Here is a 26,178-nt window from a genome sequence, read left to right as displayed (position 1 = left end):
TTGTGCAGCCGTGATAAATGCTGTTGGCAGGGAAGGCTCACAGATGTGGCTAGGATTTCTCTCCAGCCTGTGTTCCTACATCCGGGTCTCAATGGCTGCCACCGTGCCAGCTCTGCATGACTGTTGCCAAGGGTAGCAGCTGTGGAGAGCTCTTTTCTCAGTGTCCTTATGCCAGGATCTACACAATCTATTGTTTTTACTCGTGCTGATTGAAAATGAATTTCTGCTCCTGTGTACTGTGTTCAAGCAGTGTCCACAAAACAGCTGTATCGATTCAACGTACTTATCAAAAGGAGGACAAAAATTGTAGATGAAGACAAAATTTTGTTGGTAATTAATTGGACAAAAATTACTTCCAGAGAACTTGTCTAATGTTTCTGTTCTGTGTGCTTTGTTTTTTAGTTTGTATTCTATGTACAAGTAATATCGTTATTGACGATGGGCATAAATTCATACATGATGAGTCAGTGCGCCAGGACATTAGGTAAAGTATTTGTATCATTCACTGATTACCTCAGGAGGAAAATGCAAATAGGTTATTACTGGGGGTCAGCGGGACATGTCTTATGGTACTCAAGGAGTTGGTTTAGAAAATCATTCATTCTGGCCGGCGCCGCGGCTCACTAGGCTAATCCTCCGCCTAGCGGCGCCGGCACACCGGGTTCTAGTCCCGGTTGGGGCGCCGGAATCTGTCCCGGTTGCCCCTCTTCCAGGCCAGCTCTCTGCTGTGGCCCGGGAGTGCAGTGGAGGATGGCCCAGGTGCTTGGGCCCTGCACCCCATGGGAGACCAGGAGAAGCACCTGGCTCCTGGCTCCTGCCATCGGATCAGCGCGGTGTGCCGGCCGCAGCGCGCCGGCCGCGGCGGCCATTGGAGGGTGAACCTTTGCCGTTGGTTCACCCTCCAATGGCCGCCGCGGCCGGTGAAGGTTCACCCTCCAATGGCCGCCGCGGCCGGCGCGCTGCGGCCGGCACACCGCGCTGATCCGAAGCCAGGAGCCAGGTGCTTCTCCTGGTCTCCCATGGAGTGCAGGGTCCAAGCACCTGGGCTATCCTCCACTGCACTCCCTGGCCACAGCAGAGAGCTGGCCTGGAAGAGGGGCAACCGGGACAGAATCCGGCGGCCCGACCGGGACTAGAACCCGGTGTGCCGGCGCCGCTAGGCGGAGGATTAGCCTAGTGAGCCGCGGGGCCGACCCTTCACAGTCTTTTAGTCACATAGGCACATGTGGGGAAGGGCAGCTTGCAGTCAAAACTCATGCTCTGGTAACAGGAAGGGGAGAATGCATACCGGGCTCCAGTCAGCAAGCTCTGCCACAGCTGCCGCTTTGGAAAAGGAACTCCAGGCTATTTGTAACAAAAGGTGTAAACTTGATAAAACAGAAACAGTCCGTAGGGAGATGCAGAGTATGGTCACTGGCAGCAGTGGGTCATGGCGAGTGGGAGCAGCTGGGTAGGGCCAGGCAAAGTCTTAGAGGAGCGTCTTAGTATTGTCCCGTAAGCCATGGCCTGGTCCTCAGCTTTGCTGGCGCAGAGACCTGATTGTGTCAGAGTATCTAGAAGTCCTCAGATCGCTGGAGGTTTACACGCACCACACTCACATATTCACAGATAGACCAGAGAATCAGTTTGCTAATTCCTATGATGATGATTTCCTTCTATGTCTGAAACATTTGCCGTTGTTATCTGAATGCCGATTTCCTGGATAACCCTGACTTGTCACAGTGAGGGTGGAAGGAGCTTCCTCTACATGGGGAGCACCCGGAGGCGTTCTTCCAGCATTACCCATAAGGCCATTCCTGGGACTGTTGCAGAGTTCCCACTATCTGTCCACCTCAAGGCCAAGGGCTCTGACGCGTGAGTGGGGCCAGCGGTGGGGCGTGTTTTTGCCAGTCCTCCTGTTTTCCTGTTATGGTTCGTCCTGTTTGCAGGAGTGTGCGTGGTGAGCAAGCTTCTACATGGGAGCACGAGGGAAGTTCTGTTGATCCCTGAGGGTTGTCCACACTTTCCTTTCCACCACTTTCCTGTGATTCCAAGGGATCCAGAGCTCTACTTGCTCAGGATATAATATCTGTGTTTCTCTTATGCTTTCTTGTGATTTCTCCTACTCTGGAACTCAAAACAGAGATCAACAAAGGATTTTACTGTACATCTCTGTTTATATCAACAACTTTAGAGTTTTATTTAATTTGCTGTAGAGTAAAAATTATATGGCAAATACTTTATCGGGGCCGGAGCTGTGGCACACTAGGTTAATCCTCTGCCTGTGGCGCTGGTATCCCATATGGGCACCAGTTCTAGTCCCGGTTGCTCCTCTTCCAGTCCAGCCCTCTGCTGTGGCCCTGGAGTGCAGTGGAGGATGGCCCAAGTGCTTGGGCCCTGCACCCGCATGGGAGACCAGGAAAAGCACCTGGCTCCGGGCTTCGGATCGGCGCAGCTCCAGCCATTGTGGCCATTTGGGGAGTGAACCAACGGAAGGAAGACCTTTCACTCTGTCTCTCCCTCTCTCTGTCTGTAACTCTACCTGCCAAATAAATAAGTAAAATCTAAAAAATACTTTATCCACTCAGAATCACTGCTCATGATTTCTAGACATCCTGTGTGGCATGAACTTAACAGGTACTTGGCAAAATACTGTTCTATTCATGTGGTCTAATTTAAGAGGTTTCCTCCTCAGACACTCCCAGGATCATCCTTTTTTTAAGATTTATTTATTTGCAAGTCAGGGTTACATAAGAGGAGAGGTAGAGGTAGAGGCAGAAAGAGAGAGAGAGAAGGAGAGAGAGAGAGAGAGAGAGAGAGAGAGAGAGGTGGCTCCAGTGGTCAGGACTAGGCCAGGCTGAAGCCAGAAGCCAGAAGCCAGGAGCTTTACCCACATCTCCTGCATGGACACAGGGGCCCAAGGACTTGGGCCATATTCCACCACTTTCCCAGGCACAGTAGAAGGGAGCTGGATCAGAAGTGAAGCAACCAGTGGCGGCTTTACCCACTATGCCACAGCACCCACCCCTCCCAGGGTCATCTTAAACACTAGGAGTGCATCAAGTGCATTGGTGCCGCCAAGAGACCCACATACGCTCATGTTTCCCCTGGAAAGTGGCTTTTGTCCCATCACATGAGTAGAGTCCAAGTGGGAAGATGAGTACGTTTTCTCTTTGGTCTCAGCCATGGGAATTTAAAATCACAGCAACTGCTACCTCTTCAGCATGCGGTCAAGTGCGATTTTGCCTTGGCTCGTAGTGAACAGATCTAGTCCTTGAGAAGAATATACCACCAGACCCCTCTGAATCCCCCAAATTTCAGTTGCACACAGTGTGTCCTATCAAGAATGGCAAACTGAAACATCAAGAGATCATTTTAACCCCTTCTGAGACTTTTCATTTGCACTCAGAGGGAGAGAGCACCTGTATGAGACGAGATTGTAAGTGAGGAGGCCAGGGTCACTCACTAGTGAAATTCAGCAGGCCTCATGGCCATGACTTAAATTCATGCCTCAAAGAAGAGAATACGAAGTTGCCACACATCTTAGACATGTACATTTGATGGCCAGGAAACAGGGATGTTGAATTTGAGGAACGCCTAGTACAGTGCCCTTTAAAGTTTATTAAATATCAGAAACAGTTGGAGAACTTGTTAAAATGCGAATTCTGAGGCCAGTCAGATTCTGGGGGTGTGATTTGTATAGTTTCCACAGCCCTTCTACTATAGAAGATAAGGGTAGCTGCTTAGACTGAGAAATTCTGCTTAGGTGCCTTGAAGTAGTCATGTCTTTAGCAGTTAAATCTGATAAAGCTGTTTTACAACCAAAAGGAAGGAGATATTTGGGTGAGTTTTTGGAAAATTCTGGGGCAAAATGTTAGGTTTGAGCGCTCAGTTTGGGCTGTTTTCACTCCATAATTGTGCAGTGTTGTTTGTTTCCCAGGGGTCTGCACAGCACTCTCAATTCCCTGCTGTCTTTGTCACAGGTCTGTGTGCTATCTCCCTCCCGAGACAGATGGCCATGCAGAATGCCTTTCAGCACATACAGGACATCATTCAGAACACAATCACTCTGTTTAAAACAGAAAAAATTTTGACAAGTGTTAACTGGGTCTTAGTGGAAGAAAAAACAAGGATGGAATACGTGACTCCCGTGAGTTGATACCTGGCAAAAAGTGCTATTCCTTTCTCTCCCTGGTCTGCCTCTCTTGCTTCAGTCTGTTATAAAGACCCTGATTCTGTCAGCCAAATGTCAGAAAACAGGGGAGATATTTGCTAGCTTTGCTATCTGGGTGAAATGACTTTTCTTTGAATTATGTCTCAGAAGAGGTGGTCTTGGCGATCCAGCATTATTTGTCAAATATCAAGAGAATGGGTGTTTTTACTAACTGGCTGGTTGTGTATCAACCAATGGCCTTTGCCAACATGTTTCCGGTAGGTTGAAGTCCTGAGATAGCTCTCCCTGTATATGTAAGTAAGCAGCAGAAAACATGGGCTGCTTCAGAGAACTGCCCAACATAGACAGGGCTGGAGAAGAATTTGGCTTCTAAATCTCTCCAAATCAATACAAAGTAATTTGCTACAATGGAAAGCAGCGTTTCTTATGTGTGAAACATTATCCAAGTCACACATAGCCAATCCTTTCAGCTTGTGGAATCCTTATTGAAGGTAATGCTCACTGACTCCCAATATTTTTAATTAAATGCTTTATCTTTTTATGTTTTAAAATCCAGTCTGATAATGATCAGTTTTCCCGTGTTTCGAAAGATGGAAAAGAGCGAGAGGAGTCTCCAACAGATGAAGTTCTGATAGAAGAAGCCAGGTTGCATGTAGCCATAATACAAATGGTTGGTACTGCTCAATTAATCTGCTTTGAAACTTTTTATCTTTCAGCACCATTAATCCTTACATATGATTTCTAGAAAACATTTTTCATGTTCTGGTAGTCTATTGGTTACTAAAATGAATATTTGATTTATTAAAGCTAAAAAATAACAGGATTTAAGTGACAAATCTTATTATCCTAAGTCTAGCAAATCTTAGCAGTTACTTTTGAGGGTCCTTAGAATAATATTTGGTGCCATTTGCGTACTTTGATAATTAAGTACCTTCAAATATTTGAAATTTCTTTTATAAATTTAACATATTTGAGTCAAACTTTTGGAAAGAAAATTCTCTCAAGCTCTTAATGAATTCTTAGAAATGCAGAAAGTAAGATGAGCTTGGAGAATCAGAAATTCTCTTAAAATGTTGTAATACTAATATTTAAATATTCTGATATAAACAGAAAGAATTCTAAGTAAAACAAGTTTCAATCAACTTATCAAATTGGACATTTTCAATTGGGTTTATGTTCTAATAGAACAAGTATAATTCACAATAACAAGTATATAAGATACTTTCCATATCCATAGCTCTTCTTTTTTACTTTCTTTTTAAAATATATTGTTGGGGGCTGGCACTGTGGCATAGTGGGTAAAGCCGCTGCCTCCAGCGCCAGCATCCCATATGGGATCTGGTTTGAGTCCCGGCTGCTGCACTTCTGATCCAGCTCTCTGCTATGGCCTGGGAAAGCACTAGAAGATGGCCCACATCTTTGGGCCCCTGCAGCCATGTAGGAGACCTGGAGGAAGCTCCTGGCTCCTGGCTTGGGATTGGCCCTGTTCCTGGCCATTGTGGCCACTTGGGGAGTGAATCAGCGGATGGAAGACCTCTCTCTTTCTCTGCCTCTGCCTCTGTGTAAGTCTGCCTTTCAAATAAATAAATAAATACATATTTTTTAAAATAAAAGTAGCTGTGCTGTTAAAAAATTATATTGTTAAGGAGCTGGCATTGTGGTTCAAAGGATTAAGCTACCACTTGCAATGCTGGTATCCCATATTGGAGTGCCAGTTTGAGTCTCAGCTGCTCCGCTTCTAATCCAGTTTCCTGCTAATTCACTTGGGAAGGCAATGGATGATGACCAAAGTGCTTGGGCCTCTGCCACCCAAGGTAGGAAACCAGAATGGAGTCCCAGTCTCCTGGCTTCAATCTGTCCCTGTCTTCTCTCTGTCTGTCCCTCCAATTCTCTCCAACACTCTGCCTTTCAAATAAAAGAATAAATAAATAAATATTTTTTTAAAAAAACCTTATTTGTTAGGAAGAATTTGTAACATACACAAAAGTGTACAGAAGAGTTCAGTGAACTCCACACACCTGTTACTCAGCCTTGGAAACATCCACACTTCTCCAGCCTTGCCCTGTGCATACATTTCCCCATTGACTCCCCCACCTCCATTTTGAAACAAATCCTAAATGTCATTTCATGGGTAAATATTTCACTGTGCTTCTCTAAGGTCTAAAATATTTTTTTGACAGGCAGAGTGGACAGTGAGAGATGAGACAGAGAGAAAGGTCTTCCTTTGCCGTTGGTTCACCCTCCAATGGCCTCCACGGCCGGCACATCACGATGATCCGATGGCAGGAGCCAGGTGCTTCTCCTGGTCTCCCATGGGGTGCAGGGCCCAAGCACCTGGGCCATCCTCCACTGCACTCCCTGGCCACAGCAGAGAGCTGGCCTGGAAGAGGAGCAACCGGGACAGAATCTAGTGCCCCAACCGGGACTAGAACCTGGTGTGCCGGCGCCGCAAGGGGGAGGATTAACCTAGTGAGCCGCGACACTGGCCAGGTCTAAAATATTTTAAAAGGCACAGTAAAATATAAATATTACACCTAAAATTAATGATTTCTTAGTAACATCAAATGCTGACTTGATGATAAAATGCGTCTTCATAAATTCATGTCTCATAGATGGGATATGTGTTCATTTTAAAGTCTGCCTCCTTCTCCATCTCTGCTTCTCCACCTCTGTCCTTCCTCTGGGCCACCACAGTGCTCCTTCCAAACGAGCTCAAGTTTCATCTCCTTAAAAGCTCCCCTCTGACTCGTCTCCACGGCAGGCTCGATCAGTGCTCTGGTGTGCTTGTTTCATCCTCTTCCAGTTCCCACACTGTTTGCTAGCTGCATGTGTCTAACACGCCTGCCCGCTCGACTGCGAGCTCCTTCAGCCTTGGATTGTACTTCCATTGTCCTTGCACGGGGCTTGAAACAGAGTAGACATTAAATACATATTTGCTTAAAGGACGAGTTAAGAAATAGACAAACATTCCATCATAGTAGTTAATCACACTTTCCTTGAGCCAGAACTACGTCTAGTTGTGCAGGCCTAGAGTCACTGTAAGCATAATAATAATTCATTCATGAGTACGCCTCAGGGCTGAACCTCTGCGATGTTCCTTTCTTCCATTGCGGGCATCCAGGGCCATCTTGGAGGTTTACAAAGTGGAGAAACCCACCAAGTGCCCCACTGGTCCTCAGGATAAGGACAGCTTGGTCACTGCCCCGTATGCTTTGGAAGGCAGTTTCAGAGTCTGCATACACTTTGTCAGAGATGCTAGGGGCAGATACTCTTTCTATGTCTGGGGAAGAAACTGGTGAATGGATGACCAGGGCCTTGAGGTATAGGTGGCATGAATTCTCTAGAATTATAACACTTTGGAAAATACGCTAAATGCAGTGGAGGTTGGAGACAACATTTATAAATAATGGAGGGCAAGAGTCCACAGTCAACATGTGAGGAAGAAAATTTAAGCAGGGAGTAATATTCCTCTCTGAGGTTAGCATCAGTGGCACCCCAAAGGTAACTTTTCTCCTATTTTGAGGAGGAAGTGATGCAAGAATCCAGGCCATCTTTCTCTTCTGAGAAGCCCTTGTGTGCAGAGATGCTTAGTCACATTTGAGTGAATACTTTCCACTCTCTGTGTGCTGTAGAAACATGATGCTACTGATGATGTTTGGCATTAATGAAGAAAATGCTTTTAGTTTGGTAGCTTTTGAGATGCTGCTTCTTTTTTAAAAGATTTATTCTATTTATTTGAAAGGCAGAGTTATCGAGAGAGAGCTAGAGAAAGAGAGAGAGAGAGAGCGAGCTTCCATCTGCTGGTTCACTCCCCAAATGGCCACAACAGCTATGACTGGGCCAAGCTGAAGCCAGGAGCCAGGAGCTTTTTCAGGGTCTCCCTCACAGGTGCAGGGGCTCAAGCACTTGAGCTATCTTCTTTTGCTTTCCCGGGCCACTAGCAGGGAGCTGGATGGGAAGTAGAGCAGCTGAGACTTGAACTGGCACCCCTATGGGATGCCAGTACTCTTGACTGTGGCTTTACCTGCTATGCTGTGCTGGCCCCAAACTCTGAGCTTCTTGATCCTAGGAACCTTTGTATCTATAATATCCAGTACCATGCTTTGTAAAAAATAATCATACATTAAATATTTGAATTAAATGAAATTTATTTCCTGCTATAGAATTCTTTTGGTAACAATATATTTTCACATATTCAGTTCAATAATAAAAGTGTAAAGGTTAAAAGAGGTCATCCATTTGTGTTTTAATCCTTTGTATTTTTCATTTAAAACTGTACATTTAGAGTAGCTTTGAAAAACAGTGTAATGATGGGATCCTTGGAACAGAGGCGGCCCGGATATTAATTGGTGCAACGAAAAGCTACTGTCCCATCCAAGGAAAGTAAGTGTAACTCTTCTGTAATGGGTGTTTCCCAAAGTGAAAGATATGTGATAACGAATGGACCAACTGAGCATGCAATCCCCGCATTTATCAATCTATTATTTCACTTACCCACATCCGTCTGTCGATGCATCCAGCCAGCCAGCCAGCCAGCCATCTACTTTGTATTTTACTTTTCCACATCCCCCACTCCTGCAGTTTTATAATCTTGGTGAAATTAGTGGATTCTGGAGGACGTTCTAATTGCAATGTGATCAAATAAGAGAACGTATATTATTCAGTGTCCTATATTACTTATGATGTAATCAGGTAACTTCAATTTCTATTATAATTATTTTGTCTTTCTATTGTATTCACTAAATTACTGGATAGAGGAGGTGCAGAAGATTGGAGCCTGTCATCAGGCTGCTCTCTGGGGTGCAGCTGGCTCTGAAGTGATTGACCCAACTGCTGATGCTAATAGGTGCAATGAAGTGGGTGGAAAAAGTCCGGTGCCTTGGGGATGTATCAACATGTAGCCACAGTCACCGGGGCAGCAGCGATGGGAGATATTTGCTGGCTGATGGTTAACTTTTCTTTTTTCTTTCTTCCTTCCTTCCTTCCTTCCTTCCTTCCTTCCTTCCTTCCTTCCTTCCTTCCTTCCTTCCTTCCTTCCTTCCTTTTATTTTTGACAGGCAGAGTGGACAGTGAGAGAGAGAGACAGAGAGAAAGGTCTTCCTTTGACGTTGGTTCACCCTCAATGGCCGCCGCGGCTGGCGTGTTGCGGTCGGCGCACCACGCTGATCCGATGGCAGGAGCCAGGTGCTTCTCCTGGTCTCCCATGGGGTGCAGGGCCCAAGCACTTGGGCCATCCTCCACTGCACTCCCGGGCCACAGCAGAGAGCTGGCCTGGAAGAGGGGCAACCAGGACAGAATCCGGTGCCCCGACTGGGACTAGAACCCAGGGTGCCGGCGCCACGGGCGGAGGATTAGCCTAGTGAGCCGCAATGCCGGCCTGATGGTTAACTTTTCAACCACCTGGTAATCTGCATGGGCGCTTTCTCACCTGTCCCTGGGATGAAGTTTGGGAAGGGTAGGACATTGCGTTAGGCAAGACATTACGAATGGAAGTTTGATTTTGAACCCCAGAGAACTCGTCTGGAAAAGCTTTAGTTATGGTCCATCTCAGGTCAGGAATGGCTCCAGGAACAGGCACAGCAGAAGTCTCCCGCTGGAAGTGTGACCATGGTGGCTGCTAGGTGGATGCTGAGGCTTGGTACTGACTGAGACTATTTAGTTCTTATCAAATGTATATCTATTATAAATTCCTCTTTTATATTTACCAAAGTGTAGCACTTGATTTTTTATTATAATGCCTATGTATATTTTTCTCTGTTAGATTCATGAGTATTTATGATGTTTCAACTTATGTAAGAGCTAGAAGTTGGCTTATGAAGTTTAAAAACATGTTAACCTACTTGGAATATCACAAAGAAAGGACACCATATTTTCTACCTGGGTAAGTATTGTGAAACTTTCATAGCAATATTCTTAAAATATTGCCATTTCTACGTTGTCAGAATAGATTGCCCTGATTTTCCTTGTTAAACATAGACGAGTATTATGGCTGACTCTTACAGATTGTTAGGTGAATGGAGTGCTGCTTCTCTTCCTGCATTCTGTTTTAGCAGCTTCATTGACATCCACGTTAGAGAGTGAACAGCAAGAAGAAAAGGATGTTGATGTTATAATCCTTCAAGTTTGAAGTTGCTGCGTCCTAGGATCGATGTATACTGGGCTGCTTGCATTTTCTTCTGGGAGTAAGGATGAGACAAATCTAACTGGTGGACTAGACCTATCTCTGTTTATCTCCTCCATGGAAGGATGGGAAGCAGAGCAGTCAGGACTAGACCTGGCACTCTGATATGGGATACTGGAATTGCAAGCAGTGGTTTAACCTGCTGTGCCACAGTGCCAGCTCCCTGACTGATCAGTCTTTGCATGGTTTCCTATGTACACAGCCTTGCTTTTAAAAAGTGCTCCCTATTTATGATACAGATTAATGAGTAATATTTTTATCCTTTTCCATCATGACTTTTATGTATAGAAAATGATTTTTGACTTTTGCTTATCTGTTGTTTTGTATTATACACAGTCTTCGTCAGATGAATTTTAATAGTATGTTTAAACAGATGTTCAACTATTTAATTGTTATACTTTTAAGTGTGGACTGACATTTTATTTGATCTTATTTTTTTCAGGAGTAATAAATTCCTGATTTTTGTATATCACATTGTATTTTCGGAAGAATTTGAATATGCAGGACATATTGTAACATTAATGTATATGTACCCTCTAATAATACATCTGTGGCCAATGGCAAGAGAGTTAAATGTATCAGCACTGATGTCATTAAACTACTATTATATGTTTTTATATATATTAGAGTCTTCACTGAAGGTACTGTTTAGGTAGAAATGTATCCTGTAAAAAGATTTATTTAGATAGTTTTAATGCATTTTGATTACTATTATTGGGACAACTTGATACCAGAAGTCATTTGCCATGATAATTGATGAGATACTGGAATGTTGGTAGCCTTTTTGAATTTTCTGAGTTTAAAAGCGAAATCGGAATATCATAGTCATAGTTTGGACATCAGGTAAATATCGGTTAGAGTAGAGTGCAGCTCAAGTGTCAGGTGGAAGAGAATTGAAAACCCAGACATGGAGGTTGCCCTCAGGTGTTTTCTGCAGTGATGCAAGATACAAGTAACTGAGTGGAAACAAATTGGTTTGCAGGGTCCTGGTTGTGCTGTGAGAACACCTCTCAGGATCAATGCGTCAAAGATGATTTATTAGTACTGCTATTTTCATCCTTTGTTATTAGTGGTATTATAGTGAACCTGGTTTGTTTTTTTTTTAATAGGCAGAGTTAGACAGTGAGAGAGAGAGACAGAGAGAAAGGTCTTCCTTTGCCATTGGTTCACCCTCCAATGGCCGCCGTGGCCAGCGCACCATGCTGATCCAAAGCCAGAAGCCAGGTGCTTCTCCTAGTCTCCCATGCAGGTGCAGGGCCCAAGCACTTGGGCCATCCTCCACTGCACTCCTGGGCCACAGCAGAGAGCTGGACTGGAAGAGGAGCACCCGGGACTAGAATCTGGCGCCCATATGGGATGCCGGCGCCACAGGCAGAGGATTAGCCAAGTGAGCCAGGACGCCGGCCCCATAATGAACCTGTTTACTGCTGTATTCCAATGCTTGTTTTTGGGCATTCCAGCTTTATTATACATGATATATATTGAATAACATTATATATTTTTTGATGTTGGAGATTGAAAAGAATCTTTTGGGGATCCCAAATGAGTAACTTAAAGCACAACTTACTTTCAGAATATGGCTCATTTGTAGTTAGGACTTCAATGTTAATTTTAAAATATCCCCTCCCATGTCACTGTTCAGGTGCTATTAAATAACATATTCTGTTTGTTTTCTAAACAGATAATAATTATGAAAAAGAAATATTTTAAACAACATTGGAATATTCTGGAATTCCTCATCATAGTTGTTGGAATTGCAGATATAATTTGTATATACTTTGTCAGACTGAGACCAGACAATTTGCTTCTTATTCAGTTTACAGTAATGATAGGATTTTTAAGAATAATTAGATTTCTACCTATCTTCAAGGTAAGACTTCAGAGTTTTAAATATTGGGATTGTGTTCTTCATTGTTAAATGAGTTAAGAAAAGTTGAACACTCACCTGATGCCTGCTGGGCTCACACCCCCACCTCCTTCGAGTCAGTGTGCCAGTGTCCCGTGTCAAAGAGGTCTTCCCTGACCACTGTGACATAGCAGTCCACCTTTGCATTCCCAGTTCTCCTCCCCACCCGCCTGCTTCCTCTCCACCTGCTCTGCTTTATGTCTCTTCCCATCGTCCTTACCACCTGTTCTCCATATGCTGTATGTGTTCAACATGAGATAGGGATGTTGGCTTTGGTCACTGATGTAACCTATGACTCTAGAACAGGACCTAGTCAAGAAATGGGAAAAAATCTTGGTGCCACTAGGAGCAGGGAGCCCCAGAAAAAAGTAAAATGTGTTCATAGCTGAATTGTGCAGAAAGAAAAATATGTTCTCTGCAGCCTCATACTCACACTGTATTTGGTCTATGGAAGTTAATTTGCATGTGGCCTTCAGTCTTCACAGTGATTACTATTTCTTCTTTCTGTGTCTTTGGGTTTGATTTAAAGGTCGATTTTTATACTTTCAGTCTCAACTCTTATGCCTCCTTTCTGTCTTTCCAGATGATCTGCAATATCTGATTACATGCTTTTAAAATAGGAGCTTCAGGTGGCTTTATTTGCCAGTCTGTTTTCCTGCTGTTTAATTCTTACTGTATTAAATAAGTCTCATTATACATTCTGAATCCTATAGTGGTTTGTATTATAATGCAATTACATCTAACTTGATCACTTCACAACAAACTCAGCTTATAAGACAAAAACCGTACAGAATCAAAATCCCATTTCTTACTTAGTTCTTATTATATGAAATAAGTCTACCAGTATATGTTGAAGTTATATTAAGTTAACATTAAAAAAAGCCTGTAAGCCCTGATGGCTAAATAGATACATAAAAGTCTTCCCCCTGGTTCCCATTTTCTGAGAAAATTATCTTTGTTTTTAAAAGGCATTTAGTATTTATTTTCATTGTATTTTAAAGACACAACATACCCACACATCGAGAGAGAGATAGAGGGAGCGTGCACGCGAGAGAGAGAGAGAGAAAGAGAGAAAGAGAGTGAGAGAAGGGAAATTGTCTATCTGTTGGTTCACTCAAAAGTCCACAGTAGCAGAGAGCTGGGCCAGTCTGAGTCTTCCACATGGGTGGCAGGGACCCAAATATTTGCTTAAATTTTTTTTTCATTTTATTTGAAACACACACACACACACACAGAGGATAGGGAGGAGGGAGATCTCCCATTTGCTTGTTCACTCACCAAATGCCCCAAACATCCAGGGCTGGACCAGACTGAACCCAGGGGCCAGGAACCCAGTCCAGCTCTCAGTGTAGGTGGCAGGAACCCAGTCCAGCTCTCAGTGTAGGGGCCAGGAACCCAGTCCAGCTCTCAGTGTAGGTGGCAGGAACCCAGTCCAGCTCTCAGTGTAGGTGGCAGGAACCCAGTCCAGCTCTCAGTGTAGGGGCCAGGAACCCAGTCCAGCTCTCAGTGTAGGTGGCAGGAACCCAGTCCAGCTCTCAGTGTAGGTGGCAGGAACCCAGTCCAGCTCTCAGTGTAGGTGGCAGGAACCCAGTCCAGCTCTCAGTGTAGGTGGCAGGAACCCAATTACTTGAACCATAACCTGCTGCCTCTCAGAGTGCGCATCAGCAGGAAGCTGCGTGGAAACTGGAGTAGCCAGAACTTGAACAGCCTGATATCTGATGCAGGCATTCTCAACCAACTTCCTAAAAACACTGCACCAAACACCTGCCCATTAATTGTTATCTTTTTCTTAAAGTTATTTTTAAGGTAGAATTGTTTGAATGGGCAACTGTTTTTGTAAATTTTCTTTTCTGTTCTTTCCTTTATTCTATATCAGTGTTACGTACTTTTAGTGTTTGTAAGAATTACTGCACAGGGGAGAGTTTTATTCTATATGATTTTTGTTCTCTAAGTGTTTAGCATGAAGTGCCAGTGTAGGATGTAACTGTACCACAATACAAACTACTCTAGGAGTCAGGATGTGGACTTGAGGTTATGACTTGAAATGAAAGGTGGAAGTTTCTTAGATAATCAGTTTTTATGCAGAGATCTGACACAGAAGAATGTAAAATAATTACCTTAGAGGTAATACTTTGTCAAAAGTATTTAAAATGAAATGAAGACTTCAAGATACATTATCGTGGAAATCTAGTTCATTTAGGGTATGGCCTGCAGTTGCCCCTTCTGTCTAACATTTTCTGACAAATATCAAATCTCAATGAAATGTACTCACGGTTTAATATGTTATGATGGCTAGCTTTAAAATTATCTGTTTGCTTATTTTTTTTTAAAGGTTTGTTTATTTGAAAGGCAGAGTTACACAGAGAGAGAAGGAGAGGCAGAGAGAGAAAGGTCTTCCATCCTCTGGTTTACTCCCCAGTTGGCCGCAACAGCCAGAGCTGCGCTGATCCGAAGCCAGGAGTCAGGAGCTTCTTCCGGGTCTCCCATGTGGGTGCAAGAGCCTAAGGACTTAGGACATCTTCTTCTGCTTTCCCAGGCGATAGCAGAGAGCTGGATCGGAAGTGGAGCAGCTGGGACTCAAACCGGCGCCCATATGGGATGCCTACACTGCAAGCAGTGGCATTACCCACTACACCACAACACCGGCCCCTGCTTATTTATTTTTATTTGAAAGGCGGGGAGAGAGAAGAGAGAGGATCGAGAGATCACCCATCTGCTGGTACATCCCTAAATGCGTATTACAACAGCCAGCGCCAATGAGCTGGGCCAGGCTGACGCCAGGAGCCATGAACTCAATCTGGATCTCTCATGTGGATGTCAGGGATCTAAGTACTTAGCTAGCACCCGCGGCCTTACAGGGTGTGCATTAGCAGTAAGCCAGAATCAGAAGAGGACTTTAACCAAGGCACTGGATATGGGACGTGTGCGTTCCTGCTGTCCCATGATGGTTAGCTTTTTTACTGAACACTTCTTGTTTTTCAGGAACTGTGCAAAGCACTTTACATATATTGTTTAGTTAAATTATTACAACAGTCATGTGAGGTAAATGTCATTGCTATATAAAGTTAGGTGCCTTGAGAGCCAATCTCAGCACAATTTGGCTTTCAAAAGAAACAAATCGGGGCCGGTACTGTGGTGTAGCAGGTAAAGTCACTGCCTGCAGTGCCAGATCCCATATGGGTGCCAGTTCAAGTCCTGGCTGCTCCACTTCCCATCCAGCTCTCTGCTGTGGCCTGGGAAAGCAGTAGAAGATGGCCAAGTGCTTGGGCCCCTGCACCCGCATGGGAGACCCGGAAGAAGCTCCTGGCTCCTGGCTTCACATGAGCCCAGCTCCGGCTGTTGTGGCCAACTGGGGAGTGAACCAGAGGATGGAAGACCTCTCTCTTCCTCTCTGCCTCTGCCTGTGCCTCTCTGTAACTCTGCCTTTCAAATAAGTAAATAAATCTTAAAAAAAAAAAAAGGAAATAAATCTGCATTAGAAAGCTTGGAAGAATACTGGAGACCTTCAGTTGTCACAGGAGACAGCTCTGTGGGTGTCAGTGGAAAATGAAAACTTCTTTAATATCATACACTTCGCCCAAAGTTTCATAATCAAAAAAAGGCTCAAAGAATCTCTCTCTCTGCCCTTCTAATCCCTTCACTAGGATGCTATTTTTTCCCATCTTTTCTGCATTTTCACTCAGTCCCTGGCCATCTGTCCCAATGGGAGGCCCGATCTGTGTGACTGTGAGTTGTGGAGCAGCACCACTGGGGTTCTAGTATTTAGGATTATCCCCTTTTCACACAAGAGCAAACTGAGGCCTCAAAGTCACTAAGTTACTGATCACGTTCACTGAGCCTGTGGCCAGGGGAACTGGTGCTTGACTCCAGGGATGTTTACATTTAAAATCTCACTCTGAAGTCCCTGTAACAGCTTGCCTCAGTGTATGATCAGACAAGTTGAGTGCTAACAAAGACCGCACATATCCCTAAGTGCCTCCTCTTACAAGTGGTGAAACTGCGGCCAGAGATGATGCCTTCTGTTAGGTCAGCATGACCCAGGCTCCTGCCGCCTGAAATCTCGGGTACCAAGAATGAAGGAAAACGCAGAGCAGCAAACTTACCCTGTACATCCCTGACAGCTACCATCAGTTTTGCATCAACTTTTACCTTTTTGAGAAGGCGGATTTCAGACTTGAGTATGCAGGGGGTCCCCTGGAGGACTTGTTGGAACACTGTTTGCTGGGCCCCACCCAGAGTGTCCGGCTCTGTGGCTCTCAGCTGAGGCCCTGCGTTTGCTTCTCTAAGAGTTTCAGGATTCTGCTTCTGCTAGGCTGGAGAGAACCTCTGCCCTGGAAGGTACTTGTCCTCATCAAATTTAAAGTCTTTTTCCCTCCCTATTATTTCAGGTAATAATACCAGTGCTGATAAAGATAGCAGAAGTGCAGGTCAAGAAACGCCTCAGTCTGATGTATAATATTACAAAAGGATATGTCAAAAGTCAGGAAGATGCCAAACTTCTAGTAAAACAAATTTCTGGCCGCGAATCTATATACCAGGTGAGAAGCAAGCGCCAGCCGTTTGGGGAAAACACACCAACACACTTGGGTGCATTAATTTCTTTTAAGGCCATTTCTCCCGGACAGACACATTCCACCAGCTGAAGGGGATTTGGTTGTTTATCAGGCTACACAAGGTATTGCAGAGAGGTTTCTGGTCTTTACATTTCAGTTATTATCACAGAACTCATTATCTTCATAGCAGAACATACCTGATTCATTTTCTGAGTGCAGAATAAAGAGGAGACTCCACTTGTCTCTGTAACACTCTCTGAAAGATAGGACACTTGGAAAAGGCTTTATTCTGGAGCTGAGACTTGAACAAGGCTTCAAAGAAGATAGATCTTAAGTGGAAAGGAATAGAAAATTTTAAGTCCTGGCACCGCGGAGTGGTAGGTAGTATGACTTATTTATGACTCAAGCCCCTGCACATGTCCAGGCAGTATCCAATAAGCACCAAATGGGAGTTTGGAGGTCGAGTGAGTGATTTCCTAACTGGGCTGTCTGGTGCAGTCATCCTCTCCAGGCCACTCTTGGCAATTTAGTGATAGTTCTAAGTGTGCTATTTTAAATTTCACATCTATTTTCTGATGAAGAATATTCAATGGCTCCACATGGTCTAAATTGTAAGGTCTATTATAACTGTACATATAGGCAAGAACATAGAAAAAGCAAAAAATGCTCATAGCGGATGGTGTGGCACAGTGGGTTAAGCTGCCGCCTGCTATGCTGACATCCCATATCAGAGTGCCTGTTGGAGTCCTGGCTGGTGTGCTTCTGATTCAGCTGCCTGCTAATAGGAAGGCAGCAGAAGATGGCCCTAGTGTTTGGCTCCTGCCACCCACGTGGGAGATCAGGATGGAATTCCTGGCTCTGGGTTTCAGGCTGATACAGCCCTGGCCATTATAAACCAGCAGATGGAAGATTGTGTTTGTGTGTGTGTGTGTGTATCTCCCTCTCTCTTTCTCTTTCACTCTGCCTTTCAAATAAGTAAATAAATAATTTTTTTAAAATATTACTCATAATTTACAATGTGGAAATACATAATAAAGTAAGTATAAGTATTCTCCCCATCTCTTTACCATTACCCAGATACAGTTTCTAGTAATCATTCCTGTATCAAATTACTCTACTGCTTCCACAATTATTTCAAAATATGTATCTGTACTTAATATTTTTTGTTTGCAAGTCAGAGCTACAGAGAAGGAGAGGCAGAGGCAGAGAGAGAGAGAGAGAGAGAGGAATCTTCATTTGCTGGTTCACTCCCCAAATGGCTGCAATGGTCAGGGCTGGGCCAGGCCAAAGCCAGGAGCCAGGAGCCAGGAGCTTCTTCCAGGTCTCCCACGTGGGTGCAGGGGCCCAAGGACTTGGGCCATCTTCCACTGCTTCCCCAGGCAATAGCAGAGAGCAGGCTTCCAGTCTCCCATGCGGGTGCATTTCTTTTTCTCTCTGTTTAAACCTTTTGGAGCTATTATTTTATCAGGGAAAAGGTTTATAATATTTGCATATTCTGTTTTGTAAATATAATTAAATCTTCACTCCTTTTAATAAATGACTATACATGGAAAAAAAAAAATCCTTTTTTATGACTATATATATATATTCAATGTATAACCTATCATTTGACTCACCTCTGACAAAGGGAAAATGACCCAATGTCATTAAAAGTTTACAGCCCAAGATTCTTGTAAAGAAAAAAGTAAATGGATTAAGAAGCACCTTTTCTGTCTTCGCTTAATCATATTCCTTAGCCACTCTTCCCTGAATCCCATGTGAACCTCTGTTTACAACTTTCCATTGCATTATGCTAGACTATGTGTATCACCTCTTCATGGGCTTATATGTCCAAAATTGTTTTTATTTTGTTCTTGTAATTAATACTTTGACTCTCAAAAACCATGTTTTTTTGTTCAGAACTGGAAGATATTGTCATTCTGTCTTCAGCATTTTTCATCAAAGTCTAATTTCACTTTTGATTTTGCAGGTGTTTTTTTTCTCTCTTTGGAGGCTTTTAGGATTTTCTCTTTATCTTTGGAGTTCTTAAATCTCATTGGGATATGTCTAGATGAGATTAAAAATAAGTTATCCATGCAGCACTTGTCAGCGTCTACTCTGCAGATGACCATCTTTCTTGTATTATTTCTTCATTTTGTCTCTTTTGTTGTGTTTTCTCCTTTTGCCACCCTTTTAAACAAATTTTGGAATTTCTGACTTAGTATTTGTTAACTTTTCTCATAACTTTTATTTATTTATTTTTCTCATAGCTTTTAACTCTTTGCCCTTTGCTGTGAGATTCCCTCAACTTGATCTTCCAGGTTGCTAATTCAGTCTGGAACTGTATTCATTCTGCTGTTAACTACCTTTACTTTTTTTTTTGACAAATACTTTTTGAGCTTAAAACATTGGATTGTTTCTTTATAGAGCAATTTTTTTTCTTTTATTTAAAAAATTAGTATGATATTATCTTGAATCTCCTTACACTTCATTGGGGTTTGTTCTCTTATTTGTGTCCCACATTCCTGTATTTCATTCTGTTTTTTCTTCCCAGTGGTTGGTTATTTTGATTATGATTTCATTTTTTTCAATCAATTTAAAGACTTATTTTGTTTATTTGAAAGGAAGAGTGACAGAGAGAGGGAGACACAGAGAAAGAAACAGATCTTCCATCTGCTGGTTCAGTCCCCAGATGGCCATCTCTCAATGTAGAGTTCATTTGTGACAGTTGTGGCTATAGCATTCATTAAAGGCTACCGATGGCTCTTGTTAAACTTGGTCCAGTTCAAGAGTTCATATCCCAGGCAGCAGCTTGTGATGTGTCTAAATGCTAATCCCCTAACGATCTCTTAGTTCCATTTTGAAATGCTTCTTCAATAAGTCCTTACATCATGGTTTTCTCCTGCATTTTACAATGTGTATAGATGAGATCTAAACTAAACAGTATCAATAATTGAAAGGAATTTTTGCTCAGCCCGAACGAGATTCCTGATTTTTAATCTGATGGTGATTTTAAACCCTAGATAATAGTGATGCTGTGTGTGTACACATAAAGCCATGGATGGGTTGGAGGTTATGTCTTCAGGAGCCTTTTTTTGCGTGATGAGAATGAGCTATCTCAGACTCTTAGCAGAGAAAGAGAGAGAGAGAGAGAGCAAGCTAATGAGTGAGAGAATGCTCCTCTGCTGTTCCGCTCCCAAATGCTGACAGTGGTTAGAGCTGGATTGAGCTGAAGCAAGGAGCTGAGAACTCACTCCAGGTCTCCCCCGTAAGTGGTAGGAACTCAGGTACCTGAGCCGTCATCCCTGCCTCCCACGATCTGCACTGGCAGGAAATCGGAGTCTGGAGTTGTGCTGAGTGTAGAATCCAAGTACTTTGATGTGGAACCCAGGCATCTTAACTTCTAGGGTAAATGCCTGACATCCTTTTGGAATTTGTGATAGTCTTCAAAAATAGTTGAATCGGGTTTTTGAGATGTTAGTTATTCTGAAAGTGGTGGGGTCTGAAAACTGGCCTGTGGCAGCTTTCCTTTAGAGAGGTGAGTACGTGTTCATGCTCCTACGCTTATACTGTTCGTAGGAATCAGTCCCCGTGTTCTCTTGTGCACGGTCATCCCAGAGCGTCTTACCATGTGGCTGTAAGTCCGGTTTTGTAGGATGTGCGGCCAGCTCTATGTATGCGCCTATTCAAGCAGGGCTGGACTACAGTATGTTAGAGCAGGCTAATAATTTGGCATCTTCTCAATACTGATTCAATGTTATTAAGTGAGAAAAAGCAACTTAATAAAAATTATATACTACATTCTGATATTCAAAAGAGGGATTTATTACATCCGATTTTCTTCTAAACCAAACCAAACCAACAAAAACTTGAGTTTGCTTAAACTTTAGATAACAAGCCAGCTGTTTCCAGTAAATAGCACTATATCATACATGATTTGGGTGCAGAGTTTCAGACATCTTACTTGCTAACCCAGGGAACAGTCAGTTGCTTGTCCTAGAGCTATTGGTGTGGCCAAGCACACGTTCCAGAAAGAGTAATTTAAGAGTAAGCTTTATGAAGAATACTGCCTGGGTTGTAGGAGGAATTTGACAAATATGTCATGTAATCGATTGAACAGAAATTAGCCCTGCAATGGAGTTATTTCTTCAGTTACACAAGGAATTATCGGAAGGAAGCATCAACCAATTGGCACTGGATTTTTTCATTATTCCACTTGTTTTTGTGCTCTCAAAAGTCTGGTTCCTCGATAGCTGCTCAGCTGGTTCACCCCGTTTCAGGATCTTCCTATGAGAATTCCTCTGGGTGTACAGTGCAGAACATGGTAATCTTTTCTGAGAACTGTTAGACACAGTAGTTATGCAGACTGTTCACTGCACAATATTCATTGCAATTTGAGTATGAGTACGGGGGAAATAGCAGAATTGAGCCAAGTAGCTCTCCTAAATTAAACTAAGTGAGATTTCCTCTAGCATATTTCTCCCCTTCCCCCCCTTAGAATTTAGGGTATTTAGGGTCTGAAATGCAACAGATGTGATAAAAAAAAATTCACAGAATTTTTTATTTCTTTCAGAAATTATATGAAATTTTGGAAACCAACAAACGAGATGCTGTGAAAGAACTAGGTAGGTGGAGTATCTAATTTCTAGAAATCACACCTTGCTATCTTACAATTTAACCAAAGAAATACAAGTTCTTGCTTTCGTTCACTCATTCGCTCACTCAATTCATTCAATCAGCAATCATTTAGTGAACACATACAATGGACCATATTTGGGAAAACAAAGATGGGTATACAGGAATGGTTAAAAAATGCAGAGTCTGATGGAGTGTATGAGCGTGTCAGTAGATAACTGGAGAAAGTTGGAGGAGGCCTGTTAGTCGCTATGGGAACACAGAAGCAGGAACAGGACGGGAGGAGTATGGACAGAGTTAAGGTGGCAAGGTCGGGTTTCTTAAGATTTAAGGAAAAAGATGTGAAGATTACCCTAGACAAAGGGTTTTTTTCCAACATCTCCTGGGAGGTAGGCTGTAAGGGATGTTATATCTCGCGCACCTAGCTACTCTACTTCAAACAGAAGGCCAAGGATTGAATGGAAAGCTTCCCGGATCTGCTCTCCTACTACGGGAGTGATGGGCCAGGCTTTCACTCCAAGCTAGGTATCTGGTTGAGGGCCCAGCATACCTATGTCATTGGTAAGTGGGCATTATCAGAAAAGGAATAAAGTGAAGTCACTTTGTATGTATCATCACGTTGTAAAATGCCACGTAGATTGCCGGGGATCCTGCTTTCCAAGTCAAAGTGGAAAGAACGAGGTCTAACGAACGAGCATGGAAGTTGGTGACAACACGTCAGGCTGATTTGGCACTGAGAGAACCCAGGACTTGTCACAGTTTACATATTGGCAGACCTGTATTTCTGTGCTTTTAGGGAGTAGAGGCCTGTGAACTGCTGCTGTACATGATGTTTTAGACAAGTATGGAATATGACAACGTTCTCTCGCAAAGTCCTGTGAAAGAGAGAGCCTTTTTCCGTATGGTTACTGCAACTGGTATTGAATGGTTATTACACCAGGAACTGTCAAGTGCTTCGTAGGCACTTCTTCATTTAATTCCTTATAATTACTCTTACAAGGCAAATGTGATTATCAGCTTCATTTTACAGGTGATGAAGCTGAGGCTTAGAGAAGCTAACTTGCCTGGGGCTTTATAGCTAGTGAGGAGTGAGCCAGGTCCCTAAGCCAGGTGTATCTGGCACTGAAACCCACAGTGTCGATCAATGCTATCCTTAACTTGACTGGTCAGCTTGTTACAGCTGAGATGAACCCTGGGCACTTGCTCTGTCTGCAACGAAATTATTAACCAGATGAACACATGAGAAGGTGATTTTAGCAAAAAGAGTTTGTTGGAAAAGAGACGAGACGCTAGTGAATACAGCCAGGAGGGAGAAGGGAGTTCCACTCCTATCTTGCGCTAGGAGTTTTTATATGCAAAGCATCAAACACTCACAGGACAAAGTAAAAGCCTTATTTTGGTACCTGTTGCGGGACATGTTTGTTTTCCCCGGACTCCGGAGAGTGGTCACAGACAACTCAGGCCGCTTGACTTTCTAAGTGGCCTTGACACCACAGCCTGCTCTTCTGACTAATCAACACAATTCTGTATGTCTCCTTCATTGTCAAACTTGCTTACTAGCCCAGGCTGCTCTCCCAGCTAGGGTAAGGAATTCCCCACATTACCGGAGGGGCCCTGTATCCTCTGATTCCTGTCCTGACTCTTGTTCCAATGCATTTCAGCTAAAAAAAAAATGGGTGAGCAAATGCTTTCCATTTGTGATGCATTTTGCTCACAGTTGGGATTTAAAAAACTGTTTAAAAAACAGACGGCAGCTTTCACCTTGACTCACGGTCCAGACTGTGACTGTGTGTTTACTAAAATGGGAAGTGTTTGCAGCTTATTCTCATACCCACTTGCCGAAGTCCAGGGACACTCTCACCCTTTCATTTAGTTACTTATTCATCCAGCCAACGAAAATCACGTAGTATGAGGATGAGACAGCTAAATAAAAACTTTTATAATGAAATTACTTCTACCATAGAGATATGTAGGACATGCCATGGAATCAAGGGAGAGAAAGTGATTTTTCTCTTAGCTGGTGGGAGAAAGCCTGTTTTCAATTCTCACATCCATAAAATGGAAATGAAAATAATTCTAGTTCCACTGGCCTTACAAGTTCAACGTGCAGCTAGCATGAAAAGGAAGTTGTATAAGTACTTTGGAAATTATGAACTAACTATACAACTCTTAGTTGTTATTGTGGTTATTGTACTGGTTGCCTACTTACTTTTATTTGCTTTAGGACTCATAGAGCATGAAGGTCGTGATGTTGTCATTGCTTTGAAGACTAAGCAGGCAATTCGGAATGTGATTGCTAAGGCTCTGAAGAATCTCACCTTTCTTTGGTCAAGAGGCATTATCGATAAACACGAGGGTATTGAGATGAATAAGGTAATAAAGTAACTTCCCATTTTGCCTGATTCCATCAGCACAACATCCCAACCTGCACTGTAAGTTTAACAAAGTGTAATGAGTGAGGGAGATTGGAAAAGAACAGTTTACCAGCAGTCTAATTTCTCTAATTAATTAATTAGTCTAATTAACTGTCTGCAGTCTTTATTAATGCCATTGGCCACCAATGCCAATATTATCTGGTGCATTCCATTAGTCAAAACTATGCAATCGGCTGGCGCCGCGGCTCAATAGGCTAATCCCCTGCCTGTGGCGCCAGCACCCCTAGTTCTAGTCCCGGTAGGGGCACCGGATTCTATCCCGGTTGCCCCTCTTCCAGGCCAGCTCTCTGCTGTGACCCGGGAGTGCAGTGGAGGATGGCCCAAGTGCTTGGGCCCTGCACCCCATGGGAGACCAGGAGAAGCACCTGGCTCCTGGCTTCGGATCAGCGCGATGTGCCGGCCGCGACAGCCATTGGGTGGTGAACCAACGGAAAAAGGAAGACCTTTCTGTCTCTCTCTCGCTCACCGTCTAACTCTGCCTGTCAAAAAAATAAAAAAGTAAATAAAAAAACTATGCGATCAACAGAGAACAATTGAAGAAATTTTTTTTTATTTGACAGGTAGAGTTATAGACAGTGAGAGACAGAGAGAAAGGTCTTCCTTCCGTTGATTGACTCCCCAAATGGCCGCTACGGCTGGTGCTGCGCCAATCCGAAGCCAGGAGCCGGGTGTTTCCTCCTGGTCTCCTATGTGGGTACAGGGACCCAAGCATGTGGGCCATCCTCTGCTGCCCTCCTGGGCCACAGCAGAGAGCTGGACTGGAAGAGGAGCAACCGGGACTAGAACCCGGCGCCCTGATCGGGACTAGAACCTGGGGTGCCGGCGCTGCAGGGGGAGGATTAGCCTAGTGAGCCACGGCACCGACCGAGCAAAGTTTAATAAAGAAATATGGTTGGGGGACTTATTAAAAAGACACATAAGTCTTGCAGAGCCCACGTACAGGCCACATTACGTCAGGAAATGGCTTGGACAAAGACCTAGAGAGAGCTCTCCAGACTCCTCCTTCCTATCACGGTTGCTGTTTTTGTTTTTGTTCCGTTGCTATTAACACGTTTTACAGACTTGGGTAGGTTTTAAGGAGAAGGTAATAGTGGCTCATATTTCTAGAGGTACAAGGTCTAGGGCCCATGTCTGGTAATGGTCATTTGTTAGCAGAGTGCTAACGTAGTGAGGCCATCACATGGCAAGGGATGGGGCATATGTGTGTGTCTCTTCTGGTCTTTTTCCCTTTTTGTTTTATGCTGTCACTAATCCAATCATGGGCTCCACCCTAATGACCTTAATCCTCATCCACTCCCAAAGGCCCCACCTCTAAGCACTACAATTGGATTCAAATTCCACCCTCTTAATTCCTCAGGATGGGGATTAAATTTAAAAACACACAAAGCTCTGGAGGAGGCATTTAACCACATCCAAACCATAGCAATTGCCCAATGTGGAATCTCAGTTTGGCTCCCTCTCTGCACTCATTAATTAGATTTTCCTGTTTCTCTGTCCAGTATGGAACATGTACTGCCCCATCTCAATAACTCTGCAAGAGAGAGGGAGACTCATAATATTAGCATTGTGAGGAAGGGACCAACCTGTGTGTGTGTGTGTGTGTGTGTGTGGAGAAGGGACCAACCTCTGTGTGTGTGTGTGTGTGTGTGGAGAAGGGACCAACCTGTGTGTGTGTGTGTGTGAAGGGACCAACCTGTGTGTGTGTGTGTGTGTGTGTGTGTGTGAAGGGACCAACCTGTGTGTGTGTGTGTGTGTGTGTAGAGAAGGGACTAACTGTGAGTGTGTGTGTGTGTGTGTGTGAAGGGACCAACCTGTGTGTGTGTGTGGAGAAGGGACTAACTGTGTGTGTGTGTGTGTGTGTGAAGGGACCAACCTGTGTGTGTGTGTGTGTGTGTGGAGAAGGGACCAACCTGTGTGTGTGTGTGTGTGTGGAGAAGGGACCAACCTGTGTGTGTGTGTGTGTGTGTGTGAAGGGACCAACCTGTGTGTGTGTGTGTGTGTGTATGTGGAGAAGGGACCAACCTGTGTGTGTGTGTGTGTGTGTGTGTGTGTGTGAAGGGACCAACCTGTGTGTGTGTGTGTGTGTGTATGTGGAGAAGGGACCAACCTGTGTGTGTGTGTGTGTGTGTGGAGAAGGGACCAAACTGTGTATGTGTGTGTGTGTGTGTATGTGGAGAAGGGACCAACCTGTGTGTGTGTGTGTGTGTGTGGAGAAGGGACCAACCTGTGTGTGTGTGTGTGTGTGTGGAGAAGGGACTAACTGTGTGTGTGTGTGTGTGTGTGTGTGTGGAGAAGGGACCTAACTGTGTGTGTGTGTGTGTGTGAAGGGACCAACC

The 26,178-nt window shown here is 43.8% G+C and overlaps 1 protein-coding gene across 1 annotated transcript in view; it reads left to right on the top strand.

Annotated features, from left to right (window-relative positions):
• The window catches only part of SLC9C2 (solute carrier family 9 member C2 (putative)), an 83,529-nt gene that overhangs the window by 34,062 nt on the left and 23,289 nt on the right, over nt 1-26,178 (top strand). The window contains exons 11-20 of the mRNA XM_017345618.4: nt 403-484; nt 3,963-4,129; nt 4,710-4,823; nt 8,439-8,536; nt 9,915-10,034; nt 10,777-10,975; nt 12,016-12,204; nt 16,629-16,778; nt 21,346-21,397; nt 23,632-23,780. Of these exons, the coding sequence (XP_017201107.1) occupies nt 403-484; nt 3,963-4,129; nt 4,710-4,823; nt 8,439-8,536; nt 9,915-10,034; nt 10,777-10,975; nt 12,016-12,204; nt 16,629-16,778; nt 21,346-21,397; nt 23,632-23,780 (1,320 nt within the window). The remainder of the gene's footprint in view (nt 1-402; nt 485-3,962; nt 4,130-4,709; nt 4,824-8,438; nt 8,537-9,914; nt 10,035-10,776; nt 10,976-12,015; nt 12,205-16,628; nt 16,779-21,345; nt 21,398-23,631; nt 23,781-26,178) is intronic.

This window comes from Oryctolagus cuniculus, chromosome 7, assembly GCF_051225735.1.
Source record: "Oryctolagus cuniculus isolate XC-2025 breed Fujian yellow rabbit chromosome 7, ASM5122573v1, whole genome shotgun sequence".
Taxonomy (NCBI): Eukaryota; Metazoa; Chordata; class Mammalia; order Lagomorpha; family Leporidae; genus Oryctolagus; species Oryctolagus cuniculus.
The sequence above is the reverse complement of the archived record's forward strand: the minus strand, read 5'-3'. Positions and strand labels throughout refer to the sequence as shown.